General features: G+C 41.6%; 4 protein-coding genes across 5 annotated transcripts; 1 reads left to right on the forward strand and 3 right to left on the reverse strand.

The window, feature by feature from the left end:
* Nucleotides 1-200: 200 nt before the first annotated feature.
* ttc8 (tetratricopeptide repeat domain 8) lies at nt 201-4,901 on the forward strand. The gene is made up of 14 exons (XM_068706988.1): nt 201-402; nt 853-973; nt 1,075-1,138; nt 1,229-1,388; nt 1,696-1,785; nt 1,879-1,923; nt 2,016-2,101; nt 2,189-2,276; nt 2,431-2,541; nt 2,646-2,785; nt 2,870-3,044; nt 3,151-3,273; nt 4,070-4,153; nt 4,242-4,901. The coding sequence occupies exons 1-14, from the start codon at nt 289-291 to the stop codon at nt 4,356-4,358; spliced, it is 1,518 nt and encodes a 505-aa protein (XP_068563089.1). The 5' UTR covers nt 201-288; the 3' UTR covers nt 4,359-4,901.
* A 1,602-nt stretch (nt 4,902-6,503) lies between these two features.
* On the reverse strand, nt 6,504-10,572 carry LOC137869554 (CD209 antigen-like protein E). The gene is made up of 6 exons (XM_068706990.1): nt 10,428-10,572; nt 9,980-10,096; nt 9,073-9,321; nt 8,817-8,980; nt 7,925-8,061; nt 6,504-7,699 (listed from the first exon to the last, which is right to left on the reverse strand). The coding sequence occupies exons 1-6, from the start codon at nt 10,543-10,545 to the stop codon at nt 7,549-7,551; spliced, it is 936 nt and encodes a 311-aa protein (XP_068563091.1). The 5' UTR covers nt 10,546-10,572; the 3' UTR covers nt 6,504-7,548.
* Nucleotides 10,573-10,814: 242 nt separating this feature from the next.
* On the reverse strand, nt 10,815-13,036 carry LOC137869524 (CD209 antigen-like protein E). Its single transcript, XM_068706941.1, has 6 exons — nt 12,887-13,036; nt 12,534-12,635; nt 11,940-12,197; nt 11,605-11,768; nt 11,318-11,454; nt 10,815-11,237 (listed from the first exon to the last, which is right to left on the reverse strand). The coding sequence occupies exons 1-6, from the start codon at nt 13,002-13,004 to the stop codon at nt 11,087-11,089; spliced, it is 930 nt and encodes a 309-aa protein (XP_068563042.1). The 5' UTR covers nt 13,005-13,036; the 3' UTR covers nt 10,815-11,086.
* A 768-nt stretch (nt 13,037-13,804) lies between these two features.
* On the reverse strand, nt 13,805-16,328 carry LOC137869555 (CD209 antigen-like protein E). Of its 2 annotated transcripts, none has more exons than XM_068706992.1 (6): nt 16,199-16,328; nt 15,976-16,095; nt 15,463-15,726; nt 15,211-15,299; nt 14,787-14,932; nt 13,805-14,290 (listed from the first exon to the last, which is right to left on the reverse strand). In XM_068706992.1, the coding sequence occupies exons 1-6, from the start codon at nt 16,275-16,277 to the stop codon at nt 14,140-14,142; spliced, it is 849 nt and encodes a 282-aa protein (XP_068563093.1). In that variant the 5' UTR covers nt 16,278-16,328; the 3' UTR covers nt 13,805-14,139. The 2 variants fall into 2 exon arrangements, with proteins under 2 accessions (XP_068563093.1, XP_068563092.1); XM_068706991.1 differs by having other exon boundaries at nt 15,211-15,368.
* Nucleotides 16,329-16,405: the final 77 nt, after the last annotated feature.

Below are 16,405 nucleotides of genomic sequence, written 5' to 3' on the forward strand. Positions count from 1 at the left end.
CAACATCAGCTCCTCGTGTCTTACTGAAAATATCATCCAAACAAAGACCACAATATTCCAACAACAAATACAAAATACAGCATCTATTGTATTTTAAGTAGATCTGAAAGAGACAGAGGAACTTCAGCAGCGAAGCCACGCCCTCCTCCTTTGTCGTTGCCGAGCGACAGAGGACGCTCCGGGTCTCGCCCACCGTGGCCGCCATCGTCATCGCAGTTTAGCTAAACAGCTACAGTTTGGTAGCCTTAACTTTTACAACCCAAACGTCGTACTTTCCGCCGCCGAGCAATGGAGGTGACGATGGACCCTTTGTTTCTGGCGCTGAGCTACTTCCGGAGGCGAAGGCTCCAACAGTGTTCAGATATCTGCACTAAGATACTGCAGGACAACCCGTACGACCAGGTACTGTTGCGTAGCTAGCCGAGGGGGCTAGCTTAGCATGCTAGCGATTATCCGTTCAGGGAAAATCCTGCTTGTTTGCTAACGCAGGAATCCCGTAGAACACGGTGTGTAATCCCGATTAGTCGAGTCTTTGAAGGTTATCATCATTTCATTTAGGTTACGTTGTATTTATTAGCATTAGCGTATTAGAATCCACATTTGTCTCATTTCTTTTTCACATTTCATCTTTTGTTTCCATCCATTATGCCCTCAACCTTCTTCTTCTTCTTCTCTCACTAACTCACTGCATGCTGTCTCAAGGACTCCTCCTTACATATCTCAGAGGTAACCTCGTTACTCTCTGCCTTTCCTTTTCACACTTGTTTCTTTTCTTTTCGTGTGGATAGTTCAACACAGGTCCCTGACTGTGACATGTTCACCTTTTTGCCTTTTCACTGTGTGTTTCCTCAGGCTGCATGGAGCTTGAAAACCCGCGCTCTTACAGAGATGGTATACATCGATGAGATAGAGGTCGACCAGGAAGGGATAGCCGAGATGATGCTGGATGAAAGCTCCATTGCTCAAGTCGCACGTAAGTGTAAACTCTTCTCAGCTCAGAAAAAATCCATAATTCATACATTTACTCAATTGTTAAATTTGTCTGATTTCGATGAGGCTTGACTTTTCTTCCAGGACCAGGAACATCACTGAGGCTCCCTGGAACAAGTCAGGGCGGAGGTCCCACACCGGCCATCAGGTACTGTCTGCCAGAAAATGATTGCGTTAATACCTAACTTTTATCAAAGTAAGAGACGCCTGATCTGAATTGCCCTTTTCTGTATTCCAGGCCTTTGACACAATCGGGGCGTCCTATCACAGGGTTTGTGAGGCCCAGCACACAGTCGGGACGTCCCGGGACAATGGAGCAGGCCATCAAGACCCCGCGCACTGCAAGCACTGCTCGTCCCGTCACTAGCGCTTCTGGCAGATTCATTCGTCTGGGAACGGTGAGTAAATATTCCATGAAATTGTGTCAGTCTGCATCGACTGAAAGGCTCCATTTTCCCTCCTCAGCTCTTATATTGAAACACAGCCTCTGGCCGCTGAATTTGGGCAAACATAATCAATATTATCTTCTTTAAAAATATATATCCAACATGATATTTGTGTTTTATTGATCTTTGTTTATAGTATTTTCAAATACAATATGTTATATTTACATTGTACCGATATCTTCTAGTTTTCTTTCGCTGCATTGACTATGAAGAAAGCCTAAAACATTCAGCACGACTTTTTGTTTCACTGTTTCTCCAGGCGTCGATGTTAACCAATCCAGAAGGACCATATATAAACTTGTCGAGACTAAATCTGGCCAAGTATTCCCAAAAACCACATTTATCCAGGGTAAGACTGAGACTATCGCTTCCAAAAAAAATGAGTTATGATCATGTCATATGTCATATGGTCATGTCAAGTAACCATGCTTTCCCTTCTCAGACATTGTTTGAGTACATCTTCCATCATGAAAACGATGTAAAAAACGTAAGTGTTTTATAAATCTAACTGCGTTTTTTTACATTGTCAGATTGTTGACGATTATTCATGCGACACAAACTTCACACTTTTCTATCCAGGCTTTAGATTTGGCTGCCCAAGCTACTGAACATGCTCAGTTCAAAGACTGGTGGTGGAAAGTTCAGCTCGGGAAATGCTACTACAGGTGACTCACAGGCACCCAAATGGTTGTAAGTTGTAAAGCACCATTATTTGTAATCCACGTCATGATTAATGCCTCTGACCTTTGCAGGCTCGGTTTATATCGAGAGTCAGAAAAACAGTTTCGATCAGCTCTCAACCACAAAGAGGTGGTGGATACGTACCTCTACCTTGCAAAGGTAGTGACACGTTAACAATTTGTGTTGCACGATGGAAAAATTGTCTGTCTTGATGCCAAGTGTTAGCAATGAAAGACCTTGTGTGTGTGTGTGTGTGTGTGTGTGTGTGTGTGTGTGTGTGTGTGTGTGTGTGTATGTGTGTGTTTTCCCATAGGTGTATCAGCGCCTGGATCAACCAATAACAGCACTTAACCTTTTCAAGCAAGGTCTGGACCACTTCCCCGGTGAGGTCACTCTTCTAACAGGAATCGCTCGCATACATGAGGTACAGTATGTCACCATGACGCTATAAGCTAGGAGTTCTCGCTCCAAACACGACTGCCAAAATGAAACCATTGTGTGCCGTTTAATGCCGTGACGTTGCCACAGGAGATGAACAACATCTCATCGGCCACAGAGTATTACAAAGACGTCCTGAAGCAGGACAACACCCACGTGGAGGCTATAGCCTGCATAGGCAGCAATCACTTCTACACGGATCAGCCTGAGATCGCCCTGCGCTTCTACAGGTCGCGTACACTATAATGTACTGTTACACTGTATGGTTTGAGAGATTGTATCCCCATCATCGATGATATTTGTCCCGATGCTAGACGGCTGCTTCAGATGGGGGTGTACAACTGCCAGCTGTACAACAACCTGGGCTTGTGCTGCTTCTTCGCGCAGCAGTACGACATGACCCTGTCCTCGTTTGAGAGGGCTCAGGCCCTGGTGGCCAATGACCAAGAGCAGGCGGACGTGTGGTACAACATCGGACACGTGGCCGTGGTGAGTTCACAATGCCCCGAAAGTATCCCAGAACGCCGGCGACGGAAGGAAAGCAGAGCTCACGGCCGATGCTGGTTAACAAAGAGCGTGTGTTGTACGTTTACAGGGCATAGGGGAGCTGACGCTGGCCTACCAGTGTTTTAAACTGGCGTTGGCTTATAACAATGACCACGCGGAGGCCTACAACAACCTGGCCGTGCTGGAGCTGCGCAAAGGTCGTATCGAACAGGTGAAAATATGCCTTTGAGTCACTTTTGTGCCACTGTTTAAATATGGGGAATTAGATCATATCGGCTGCTTTACGACGTTATTTAAGAACCATTAAACTCAAGGCGTTATTGTTGTTAAACTTAAATATAGCGTGTGTTAAGACCCAGGACGGAATTGATTGTTTGAAAGTGTTCGTGCGATACAGTATTCAGCTAAAGCTGAAAGTGCAGGGATAATAAACAGGTGTGTTTTTGGATAATGGGAGTTATTACATTACAGTCATTTAGCAGACGCTTTTATCCAAAACGACTAACAATTCAGTATCTGTCTATATACTGTAGACGCAGCTACGGGAGCAATTTTGGGGTTAAGTGTCTTGCTCAAGGACACATTGACATGAGACTAGTAGAGCAGGAGCCGGGGATCGAACCGACGACCCTTTGATTGAAAGGGAGCCCTGCTCTCCACTTAGCCACGGTCACCCATCAAGTACACATTGTTTTCAGTCGTTTAGTTGCCTTGAACGTCTACTTGAATTCTACCATGATTGTTGTTGATGTGAATTGTCCACTGAATCACTAATGCTGTAATCACACCAAATACTTTTTCGTGCAACTAGATGACATACAAAGTCAATGCAAAGACGCGAATGAACACGAGTAAACGTGAAAATCGCTATGGTCTTCAACTCACCTTAAACTACCACTGAGCTAACGCGTTGGCTGAATGATGTCTGGGTTAAGATGCCCGTTCCTCGGGTATGAATGAAAGGTATAGCGTCGACGTGACTAATGGTCGTCCTGTCTTTGGTCCAGTCTAAAGCCTTCCTGCAGACGGCCGCGTCGCTGGCCCCTCACATGTATGAGCCACACTTCAATCTCTCCATTCTCTCTGAAAAGGTAATTTTGTCCCTATCTTATGTTTATCTAACTATCTGAACAGTGCAGCAGTTTAAGAAGTTCTGTGATGACTCTTGTCTGTCTGCAGATCGGAGACCTTCAGAGCAGCTACACTGCCGCCCAAAAGTCGGAGGACTCGTTCCCGGAGCACGTCGACACCCAGCAGCTCCTGAAGCAACTTCGGCAGCACTTTGCGGCGCTGTGAGCGTCCGACCGGCGTGCTCAGAAGGCGAGGTGTGGTCAGAATAACACAGCAGTTAAAGACGAGACATGCTGCGCTGCAGTGGTGGCCGTGAGACTCCTGAACTAGTTAGGACAAACGAGAGACGAACTGGTACCCCAGTGTACAGATCTGTATAGTAGCAATTCATATGTACATAGTAAACATATTTATTACAGTATCGTGTTAAACCTACATTTTGTAGTTCATTTCATAAATCAAATGTATTTTTGGTATTTTGACCTTCCTCAACAAATATTGACATGAACAATAAAAAGAGATGTAAAAGTCTTTAAAACCAAAAGTTAATTCTTCATTCAAACAAGTAATTGAAAACTAAATGTGATTTTAAAAATGCACATTAACTCTGGTGTTCTTTGGCAAATCCATTTCTTCCATCCCCAATTTTCCTTTTAAGGGAAAAATGTGTTCTTAAGGGTTAAAATGAGTTCCGTGTAGTGGAGGTTTATATTATTAAAAAAGTTATATATTATCAAGTCATTCAATCTACTATAATAGACAATTTTTTAAAAAATCGAGCAAATATTCATACTTTTCCTTTTCTGCCAGCTAATCAATTATTTAAGGAATCTTTTCAGCTCCAGTTGTAATTGTTTAATACATTATGAGGGATAGTATTTTAAATATGTTATCTGGTTGCAGTTACACAGTAAATGATGGTTATCCACAGTGACAGTCATGTGTATAAATAATAGTTTTATAGGTAGCCCTATCATCTGATGTTTGCCCAGAGACACTTTCAGTCCGTTTGTCTCCTGACTGAATCAGATGAGATGCAGGTATAATTGATCACATAGATAGCGTTTCAAGTGCATTCATTTCCTGTTCTTTGTAACGAACCAGATAAGTCCTCTTTTTGACGCCCCAAGAGCTAAGGATTGTGGGAAGTTCTGAGAGATCTGTGATTACATTTGACGGAGTTATCCGAACAGAAAGGCTTCAGATACTCCATCAGTGTTTGTCTCAGCCTTTAGCAGAGCTGCTTCTTCCCCATCAGCTGCTTCCACAGAAACCACCATCAACCGATCGTTCGAAGAATTTTAGAAATCTAGCCTGAGTGTGTTCCACCAATCAATAAACCATATGTTGGCAGATGCTGAAGGAGAATTACTTTTTTTTTTTTTTTAAAGAATGATAGCGCCATCTTGTGGCTTAATTAATCCAGGCAGTTAATTAAAAAGAGTAGATCACTTGATTTCCAAAGTGATTATTCCATAAGAAATCCATTATAAAGTCCAGTAATCCATTCTGTAAAAGAACTGATCACTTATTTTACAGGGAACAAAACATATTATTTACAAATTTGGACAATGGCAACCGTCCTGTGCTGACTGGTCTTTGTCCCAGGAGGCGACGACATCGGCTCCTTGGTCATCCGGTAAGCGACATCACAGGAGCAGAGGTCCTCCTTCTCCATGTCCAGCAACCCAATCCACGCTGAACAGAAGTCTTCTCGCTGCTGGTGATGGGTGCTGCTGTTTACACGGAAAGGTCATGTTCGTCAAGAATGCCTGGTCTTCTTATCTAAACAGTAGCCGGGTCACCCCGCATGTGAAGACCCTTCCTGTGAGCCCAATGACAGACGTGTGCCTGAGAAAAACAGGAAACATGACGAGTGGCTTCTCTCGTTTAACGTCTTCTTCTTTTTCTTCTTCTTCTTCTTCTTCTTCTTTCAAGTGAAAACAATCAACGTCTGTATATTTTTCCTCATTTTGACATGACAAAGTAGGTCCAATGCATTAACTTATCTTAAACAAAATCACATGGAGAATACACAAAAAAAACTAAAATGATCAAAATTCACACTACTATCTCATGTTTAATCAACATATTTGGTGTAACTTGGGATAAAGCCCTTCCTAGCTGTTCTGCACTTTAAGCATTGGGCTCCAGACTAATGTTAACGTGTTCACCGGCTTCACTCTGTATTCTGCAGCCAAACACAGATCATTAAAAAACCAGCGTGGTGCATGAGGTGAGAGAGAAGTGCTTTCATCTGGAGGGAAACTGTGATTTGCAGCAGTTGCAACACAAAGTGGGAAAGAGTGCAAATAAAACTAAAATATGAACAATAACATGCACCGAAATGTAAAGAGGCTACCAATGTGGTTTTTGTGGGATAACATTTATTCAGTGAGTAGTGGATTACAGGCGCAGATACAAACTCTAACATTCCATTTGTGATAACTTGTGTTTTGCTTCCCAAAATGTTGTTTTTTTCAACATTTTTTTCTCTTTTACATTATTGATCATCATGGATAATTACAGTCTGTCTGAACAGTGTGCTTTAATGTTGAAACCACACCGGGGGAACGGCGATCACGGTCTCTTCTCTCTGTAGTTTGATGACTTCGACCTGCTGATGACAACAGGCCTGGAGACACGACAGCACGGCTCATCGTTCTAGTGGTGAGTAACAGCTTGTGGCCTCCGCTCTGACACGACTGCAGTGAGTTTCTGTGGCTCTGCAGAGCTTCAGCAGCTTGTGACTCTGATTACAAACAAACACCATAAAACCATTTCTCTCTCTCTCTCTCTGTCTCTCTCTCTCTCTCTCTCTCTCTCTCTCTCTCTCTGTGTCTCTCTCTCTCTCTGTCTCTCTCTCTCTCTCTGTCTCTCTCTCTCTCTCTCTCTCTCTCTGTGTGTCTCTCTCTGTCTCTCTCTCTCTCTCTCTCTCTCTCTCGGTCTCTCTCTCTCGGTCTCTCTGTCTCTCTCTCTCTTATTGGCTCTCGATGCACTTGAAGCAGCACTTTAGTGATTCTTGCAGTTAAATAAATGGATGAATTATTGTTGCAGAGTGTTGAAGATGTCTGATTCTCCGTTCACCGCGGAGCCATGACAATAAAGTTTTATTCAAGAATGGTAGTTGTTTGCTTTTCACACTGTTCTTACAAAAGTGAAAAGGTCAACAAGACAGCTGTTTTTTTGGGGGGAATTAGCTGTGGTTAAGTTAACTCGCACTTCATTATCACTGCCCAATGATCCACAATGATAAATGTCTGTGACATCTGCAAGCTTAACTCAATGCTAACTGACACGCAGCACATGACTTGTGTATGTACAATGTACGTGAAGCTGATAAACTGGTACCCTAGTTAATTCTTCATTCAATCAATTAATTGAAAACTAAATGTGATTTTTTTTAAATATCACATTAACTCGCAAGCGTTGGCGTTCTCTGGCAGATCCATTTCAGCTCGTGGTTGCACGGAGCATCATTCCAGGCCTTGAAGGGGTTGCTTCTGGGATACGTCGCTGCACAGTCCTCGTTCCCCTGATCGTTGGGCTCTCCATCATTCCAGTACCTGAAACAAACGACAGGTCGGTGAGCCATAATATCGTCTCTCTGTAACTATACGTTTGAACAAATCATGAATTGCTTATTGGTTTTGAAGAGCGGTATTACAAATGGATTATTTCCACAGCTGTAATTATGAGAATGTAAAATCACAACAGTTCCCACAATCACAATATTTGACTCCGATTAGTTATCTCTTGCATTTTTGTATCTACGCGGATGTGACTGTTACCCCTGAGTCAGTCTCGTTCCGTCCAGCCATTTCCAAGTCCCTTCCTCCTCCACATCTCTCAATCCGATCCAGAAGCCGCTGTAGAATATGCTTGCATGGGGCACATGATAATTATTTATCAAGTCTGTTATTGCCAGCTGCCGAGACCGGAAATGTAAAAAAAAAACCACACACATACATGTCAGTGGGGGACTGTAACTAATTTACTCGAGTACTGTAACTTTGAGGGACTTACTTTACTTGAGTATTTCTATGTTATGCTACTTTATACTTCTACTCCACTACGTCTCAGAGGAAAAGCTTTAGTGACGTTACAAACTGCAGTTGTTCATACCTTTCCTACGCAGAAGGAAAACCACGTATCTCCAGATCGGTTGATTTTTGATAAAAAAAAATGAAAGATGAAGTGAAAATGATTCTTGAGTTAAATAAACTATTTAAATCCTCTTGGATCAGCTGGAAAATGCATCGTTGCAAAATCTGAAAACAGCTGTTTTTCTTGACTTTTTAGAGATACGTGGTTCTCACAGGGCAGGGTTGGATTAAGATTAACGGATTAAGCATTGCTGTAGATTATAGTATAAGTAAGTATAATAAGGAGTTACAATTAGCACAACCTTAAACACCTACATCAAAATGAAACATACGCATTATTGCAGCAGTAATATTAATTCAAAGTGGAGTATTTCACCTGTGTGGTACTAGTACTTTTCACTTAAGTAAAGGATGTGAATACGCCTTCCACCTCTGATACATGTACAGTACATTTATCTTCTTGGGTTCTATGCTACATCGACCTCTTTTACAGCTCAGATATAAAATATAAAGCGTTATAAAAGAGAATTACAATGATTGAATTGCTTGAGTTTGTCCAGAAACATCAATATCTTACGTGTTTCTCTCTGCTGTCCATCACTGCCAAGTCTCCTCCTTGGTTTTTGCAGAACTGTCTGGCTTCATGCCACGATCTGCGTAAAATAGCATCGGAGAATGCGAAGTAGTAACACATTGAGTTCACGAAGGTCCATCCTGGTAAACAGTGTCTGCAGCCGTCCTCTGTTGCCGAAGAGAAAAGGAAACACGACGTGTTGTTGTTTGAGTCACAATGATTTGACAACACAAAAAGAATATGTAAAAGAAGCTCTCACTGATCATTGGGATGTGTGACTTCAACGCTGCAATTTCCATTTGAGTTTTGTCGCTCAGCTTTTCGTAGTATTTGGTTCTTGTACTCTGGTGTTCAATCTCCCACTTAGTAAGTTGCTGATCACTGATCTCCTTTGCCAGCTGTGTCTTGGCTTCGTCCCTGCTTTGGATTGCAGTGTTGTAAGACGCCTGCAGCTTGGCCACCTCATTGCTGATGTCCGCTGTGCCCTGGCCTTCAGTTAGTTTGTTATCTGTAAGAGTGTTTCTCAAGTTTAAAAAACAACAACCATGAGCACAGGTGTAGGAGCAGGAAAAAAGTGAAATGAAAAACATGTATACAGCCCACAGTATTAACATCATAGGTGCATTTATAACATCTTTATATATATATATATATATATATTTAGATGTATTCATTTAATTGGTCTGACTTTCATAAATAAGCCTTCATCCACTGAGTTTCATCTTTATTGTTTTATCACTAGAGGGCAGTAGAAACAAGCTGTAACCAGTCTGGGCCCCTGACAAAGATGACATATATTATACTTTCTACTTAGCTTGAGTTACTTTGAGGATTAATAATACAACATATAAACCATCTAATAAATCATTATGATATATTATTGTAGGATAAGCTACCCACCAGTGTATAAGTGAAGTAACTAAAGTGTAAAGTAACTAAAGTTAGCTCCACTTCACTAGCTGCAACATTAAAAGTGACTGACTAAAGTGATGAATGTACATAATAGGTACTTTTAGTACTTTGAGTATATTTTGATGTTAATACTTTTGAAATTGAACTTTTGAATGCAGGACCTTTACTTGTAATCAGAATCACATTTATTGACCGTGTATGTGTCTACATAGGGCCTACAAGTACTATATCTGAGGCGGTTAATAGTGACTTACAGTAGACTCCCAGGCCAACGTCAACTGCTAGTAGAACGACAGCGAGCGCTGCCAGGCTCCCTGTGAGCAGTTTGTGACGATCCAAAAGAATCCCAGGTGTCACCATGGACATGGACACTGCACAGAGACGTGGTGGGTCAATAAGCAGAGCCAGAAACTGCAACAATACGCTAACAATTCAATACAATACAAATAACAGATGACAAAGGTAAATGAAGACCAAATGAGACACTTTTTTCTTTTCATTTGTCTCTGTATCTGCATATTGTAATGATAATATTCAATAGTTGAGTTACACAATGATGCACTAATACATTTTAGCAAAACAAATGACACATGTTGAAAATACCATAGAAATACCACAGGGATGTGTTTCCAGTAGTACTTTAGAATCTGGTACCAGTAAACCACAGGTTTAACGTTGTCATGTATTCGTCATGTACTTTACCTTGTTGCTTCTCTTGGTTTGAGTAGAGAGTGTAATCATCTTCGCTGGCGTCCTCTTGATGAATCAGTTTGTTATACGAACCATCAAAAGCACCTCCTGAATTTTCCCCTTCCTCCATGTTGACGATTAAAATGAGTCTGGCGTGACCGTCGCAGACAGACTATTTGTTAGGACCTTGCCCTGTGTGTGTGTGTGTGTGTGTGTGTGTGTGTGTGTGTGTGTGTGTGTGTGTGTGTGTGTGTGTGTGTGTGTGTGTAACATTACAAACAGAAAATCAGGATAATTGGTTAAATATTTACAGGGGCTGCAGGGGATTTAAAGTGCAGTGTCATTTTCTGATCAAAAGGATTTCTAATTTATTCAAACATCCAAGCTTTATAAGATTATTTAGGTATATTTTTATTGGATTTCATAAAATCATTACATGGCTGACATTCGTTCTACTATACACAACAGGACATATTGTGTTTTCTCAGATTGGTTATTAAGTTATGGTAATAAAAGGGGAATAAACAGTGACCAGTGTTGTAGAGATGTGGGACATTTTGTAACTTTAACAACATGGATGCTATATGTATCGAGCGTCAGTTTGTTTATTTGAAAGATTTTGCATCGACACAAAAGATTTGTCCAATTATTACACTTGAGAGGCTTCATGTTCAGTTTGGCTCCTTTTCACAAATCCAGTTATACAGATGGTCAAGACAGTTTCCATTATACCATGCCCCCCTAGCATCAGCAAAGTAATAAAAAGCAGCACAGTTCCCACTCTGAAGTCCGTCATGGGAAGGCTGCCCACTTTTCCAGTACCTTGAGAAAATCAAAAATGATTCAGATTAAAATGTAGTTCCGCTATTTTAGAAATCACATAGTCCGATAAATAAGCTTACCTAGTTTCCACCTCGGTCACGTTGTTAACCCAAACCCACGTTCCCGGTGTCGCTACATCGGTGAGGCCGATCCAAAATCCGTTTTGCCACCATACGCCGCTGCTTCTCAGCCTTGCGGAGTTATCAGTTATGAGTTGCTGAAAGAAAGCAGACACGGGAGCTGGATAACGGTTTGGACATGGAACTTTAAAACCAGGAGACGAAAAATGAAAGTAGTATTTTTTGAATTCTGAGAAAATGATACACTACCAACTATTTCTTTTTCTATTTCAGTGATGGAAACCCACCTGCTCCGTCGAGTTACTGATCACCAGTAGGTCGCCCCCTTGACTTATGCAGTGTGCTCTGCTATCCGGCCAGTTCTTTTTGGAGTTGGACGCGTGGTGAGAAAAATAATAGCAGGATGATTTAAGAAGCCTCCATCCTTCAAGGCATCTGCCACAAGACCCCTCTGTGTAAAACAGCAGAATGGAAATACCATTTCTTGTCATAGACAGTTTTTTTGATATTCTCTAAAAATTCCTATGATACAAAACAAATACACACATTTACATGCTGTAAGCACAAGCCCAACCTATCTTTTGGTTTTTGCCATCAAAGACAGGTTGGAAGTCTGTCTTACCTAAGTTAGTTTTGTTAGACTGCAGACTTGTCTTCTCTGTCTGTAGAGTCTCAATCTGTCTCTGAAGGCCGTCAGTGAAGGTCATCATCCGCTTCATTTGCAGCTTTAGTTGCAGATGGTTGGTGCGCTCTCTCGCTAATTGCGCCTGGGCCTCCAGCTTCGCTCTAAGGATACCGCTGTTGTTGCGGAGATAGTTCATCTCTATGATGATGGGTGTCGTAGCCGAGTGAGGAACCTGAAGGTAATTGCCTTTGGCACCTGAGGCATATAAATGTGTAATAACATGAGAGAAAGAGAAACCGTGGTAACACAGGTGTGTGCGACCTGGTACGGCACCCACCTGTTATGCTTAACTTTAAGCCTAAATATAATTTAGTTGGGTGAATTATATAACGAATTCACCCCCGCACAGTCGTCATGAACGGGGAAATTAGCTGGTAAAGTTGGACATTTTATCATAATACAGCGTATTAACCGATAAAAGATATTCAGAAAATAAATTGAGAATTCAACTGATTTCCATTTCAGCTATCTGATTCAAATTCTAAAGAAGAGGACGACAGAATGGCAGTTGTTTGTCTCTATTATACTTACAGTAAATCCCAATTACAACAGCAGCTATCAGCAGAACAGCGTTCAGCAGACCCAGGCTGAGCACAACCAGTCGGTGGTGTGGAAACACAGATCCACCTCGCTCTGTACACAGACCATAAGTTCCTCTGAGGTAAACTCTTAATATTATATTTCATCTTCAGTTAGACCGACAAAATACAATTAAGAGCAATATCATGGTGGCCTTCTAACGGCTTACACCGAACACACATACATTTCAAATCTAAGCCACAGAAAGAACTAAAGTTACAGTGAGTCATTTCGAGAGCGATTGATCAGAAGTCTGTAGAAGATTTGATATTTTAGTTCTTTGTTTAGTTGTAAGTTAGTTGTACCTTGTCCAAATGTGTGATGGTGAAAGCCCGAATGCCCATCTGTGTTGAAATCTTGAGAAAAGTTTTGTTTAAAAGACAATTCCTCCCTTGGTTCTGACTGTGACTGTGAGTTCTCCATTATGGTGCAAGTGGTGCCTATTGATCTGTTTGTCTCCTGCTTATACCAGTGATAAGGTGTGTGTGTGTGTGTGTGTGTGTGTGTGTGTGTGTGTGCATGTATCCTACTTCAGAACTTCAGAAGGGCTTTAATTTTGAAATGCTACATCAGAATGTCCTGGTTCTCTCTGAGTGACACCTTGAGGTGATCTGCTATCAACCTGAGGTGAAATGATTTTGTAACTATGCACCATTTCCTCTAAAATCTAATCTGAAATTAGACAAATTGTCTCATGAATGTGATTTGAAGTTAGCTCAATCATGCGATTTTGAAGGGCTTTTATTTTGAAATGCTACATCAGAATGTCCTGGTTCTCTCTGAGTGACACCTTGAGATGGTCTGCTATCAACCTGAGGTGAAATGATTTTGTAACTATGCACCATTTCCTCTATAATCTAATCTGAAATTAGACAAATTGTCTCATGTGTATGTCACGCTAAACATGCCAACATCAGCATGCTAACATGCTGCTGTTTAGCGGGTATAATGTTCTCCATATTCACCAAGTTTAGCATGTAAACATGAACTTTAATACCAAATGCAAAGCAGCGCTGAGGTTGATGGGAATGTCAATGACAAATTTTGACTTCATGGTGGCACTAGAGGAAAAGTCGGGAACACAAAAGTCGTCAGGATCCTTTTGGGATCATGACGTCTGTAAAGACATCTGTATTTCAAAGTGGGGCACTGACTGCTGCTGCATGGCTAAAGTCAAAACAACAGTTAGAACAGTAGGAACAAAAGAATGTATGACAACAGAAGAGAATAAAAACATCTGTTTTATTAATCAAGGTGTTATTCAAGAGCATCACTCCATAAAACATTGATCTATTCCATGAAGAAGGAGCATTAAAGAAGGCTTTACAAGCGCCGCACTGTTGGAACGTGTAGCTAAAGCCTTCTGCACAACATGTTCGGTAAAAGAATAGTCAGACATTTTGAGAATACAGTTGAGCTAATTAACTTTCCTGCTGAGAGTTTGATGAGTTAAAGCTAGGGTATGTAAAACATCTGGTCCTTCTCTTCTCATGTGATGGTTCCGAGCTTGTTTGAGGAAACTCTGGCCTGGATTTGGACCACCATGCTCTCTCCGCCGCTAGTTGGGTTCCATTTCACATAACCATTCCTTGTTATCTTGGCATCTTGCGTCGTACCATGTTGCCTTAGGGTTTCTCCTGTTCATAAGTGCGGCACAGTCCTCTGATCCACTTGCTCCGTGGTTGTTGGGTTCCCCACCTATCCAGTACCTAAAGCAAGGCCCATGTTATACTTCAAAATAATCATAATAATGACCTCTCTCTCTCTCTCTCTCTCTCTCTCTCTCTCTGTCTCTCGCTCTGATTTCAATCAGTCAACAGATTGACATTGCAGGCATTAACATGTCCCCAATTAAGAATTTGATTTGTCCACTTTAATTTATTCACATATATATGAATCTCTTTCAAATTGTCCTTATTGAATACACAGGAAGAGGCTACTTGAGGTTAATGGATACCTAATTTAACAACTATCCTGAGAATTCTTTCCAAAGTTTATGATCATTTCATGAACTATGCATTAACCTGTCTAATAATAATGGAATAGCGTGACATTAAGGGAATTAAGCTAATTTGCTTTTTTGCAGAGAGTTAATGACTCCATGGATCATATAACTCGCAACAAGAAAGGGAATAAGCGTATTCCAAAATGTCACTTGAGTCTTTTAACACAGCAGCACTGCATTATTAGTCTCAAAGCTCTTACGTTTCATTTTGCAGAGTCACATTGTTCACCCACACCCAATTGTCCTCCGTTTGAATATCTGTCAGGCCAATCCAAACGCCCACTTGTCCGCTCCACCACGGTCGAACGCTCGGATCCCGTTTGGGTAGGTACTCAAAAAGATTTACCTGAACAGAGTTCAAAACAGCATCACAGTTTGTTGCTGACGGTATACCTTTACCATGTCTTTAAATTATCTTCATATCCTCCATGTTTCCAGTGCAACTGTCACATGACAGTGTTGGTAAGCAGGCCAACATAGTGGGCCAAACCACGATAACTAATCTTCTTAACACATTGCATTATCTACTGTATAATAGGCCTACTGGTGTAAATCAAAAACATCAGGACCTGCTCTACCCACTCTTTCGTCTCTTGTTTCCCACCTACATGACGCTGGACTCACCTGCTCCTCCATGCTATCGATCACAGCCAGATCGGCCCCGCGGCCGATACAGTCCGCCCTGCTGTCTTGCCAGCTCTTTGAGGGTTGGGCTACAGAATGGAAGTAGCATGATGTGTTAAATAAAAGCCATCCTGACTGGCATCGTCCACAACTTTTCACTGTTCAAAGAGGAACGCGAGTTAAAGTCACAACGAGAAGAAAAAGTTTGATTCCAAAATGCAAAAACAAATGTGTGCGTTATTAGCCTCTCACGAATATCGGATGAATCGGCCGTCAGCGTTGCTTTCTCCATTTGCAGTGTCTCAATCTGCACCTGAAGGCCATCGCTGAGTGCCTTGACCTGCTCCAACTGCAGTTTCAGTTGCCGATGGTTCCCCAGCTCTGTCTCTAATGTGTGCCGGACCTCTTCTTGAGCCTTGACCGCTTCAGTGTGCATTATCTGAATTTGCTTCACCTCTATGATGAGGGCTTGTGCTGTTATTTGGTAGGGGTTGGATCCCCCACTTACTTTGCCACCTGCGATAGGTGATTGGCAGATACAAGAAGGTAGCTTTTCACATTCATCTTATAGGTGATTAGCAAAGAAATAGTTATAATTGTGTATGTATTTACCAAGTCATAGCATTGGACATTGAAAGGGTAAATATAGTTAACTATAGGCTTGATAATTATGTCCATAGCTTAGCTAATGAATTGTTTAGTACAGTATACTCCAAACTGACTCTAAACAAGTGAAGTATACTCCCTTGGATCAGTTGTACTCACAGTAAACACCAATAACGATAGCGGTTAACATCAGTACAGCGTTTAGCAGTCCTAAGCACACGATCGCCAATGGATACAGCGGAATACTTCTGGACCCAACTCTGACTGTGCGCATAGATCCTGAACAAACACAGACACTGTGATGTGAGTTCGAAGTGAAGGATAATAACGCATTATATTTTCTGAAATCATTACGAATATGGTTTAAATTATGCCAGCCTACCATTATTCCCTGTGTTATGCTGTAAGGATTTTCCATCCATGCTGTAGTCATCATTTGAATTCATTGTCTGGATATCCATCTGGTTTTAACTCAGAAATCCTCTCTGCATGCCACTTTTATCTGTGTGAGATGGCTGCTCTGTCAATATTACAACACTATGTGTGTGTGTGTGTGTGTGTGTGTGTGTGTGTGAGTGGTTGATTCCCC

The sequence above is a fragment of the Cebidichthys violaceus genome, unplaced genomic scaffold (assembly GCF_023349555.1).
Source record: "Cebidichthys violaceus isolate CVI_PGR_0920_01 unplaced genomic scaffold, fCebVio1.0.p SCAF_126, whole genome shotgun sequence".
In the NCBI taxonomy this organism is placed as follows: Eukaryota; Metazoa; Chordata; class Actinopteri; order Perciformes; family Stichaeidae; genus Cebidichthys; species Cebidichthys violaceus.

What these genes read in the sequence shown, in the direction of transcription:
- LOC137869524 (XM_068706941.1), bottom strand. Translation starts at nt 13,004, where the DNA reads ATGGAGAACTCACAGTCACAGTCAGAACCAAGGGAGGAATTGTCTTTT. An exon ending in TGTTGTAATTGGGATTTACT is followed by an intron (nt 12,198 to 12,533) that starts GTAAGTATAATA and finishes TATATGCCTCAG; the next exon opens with GTGCCAAAGGCAATTACCTT. An exon ending in GTGACCGAGGTGGAAACTAG is followed by an intron (nt 11,238 to 11,317) that starts GTAAGCTTATTT and finishes GATTTTCTCAAG; the next exon opens with GTACTGGAAAAGTGGGCAGC.
- ttc8 (XM_068706988.1), top strand. Translation starts at nt 289, where the DNA reads ATGGAGGTGACGATGGACCCTTTGTTTCTGGCGCTGAGCTACTTCCGG. An exon ending in AGGACAACCCGTACGACCAG is followed by an intron (nt 403 to 852) that starts GTACTGTTGCGT and finishes GTGTTTCCTCAG; the next exon opens with GCTGCATGGAGCTTGAAAAC. An exon ending in CGTACCTCTACCTTGCAAAG is followed by an intron (nt 2,277 to 2,430) that starts GTAGTGACACGT and finishes GTTTTCCCATAG; the next exon opens with GTGTATCAGCGCCTGGATCA.
- LOC137869555 (XM_068706991.1), bottom strand. Translation starts at nt 16,277, where the DNA reads ATGGATATCCAGACAATGAATTCAAATGATGACTACAGCATGGATGGA. An exon ending in TCGATAGCATGGAGGAGCAG is followed by an intron (nt 14,933 to 15,210) that starts GTGAGTCCAGCG and finishes AACTCTGTTCAG; the next exon opens with GTAAATCTTTTTGAGTACCT. An exon ending in GTGACTCTGCAAAATGAAAC is followed by an intron (nt 14,291 to 14,786) that starts GTAAGAGCTTTG and finishes GCCTTGCTTTAG; the next exon opens with GTACTGGATAGGTGGGGAAC.
- LOC137869554 (XM_068706990.1), bottom strand. Translation starts at nt 10,545, where the DNA reads ATGGAGGAAGGGGAAAATTCAGGAGGTGCTTTTGATGGTTCGTATAAC. An exon ending in GTCACACATCCCAATGATCA is followed by an intron (nt 8,981 to 9,072) that starts GTGAGAGCTTCT and finishes CTTCGGCAACAG; the next exon opens with AGGACGGCTGCAGACACTGT. An exon ending in GGAACGAGACTGACTCAGGG is followed by an intron (nt 7,700 to 7,924) that starts GTAACAGTCACA and finishes CGTTTGTTTCAG; the next exon opens with GTACTGGAATGATGGAGAGC.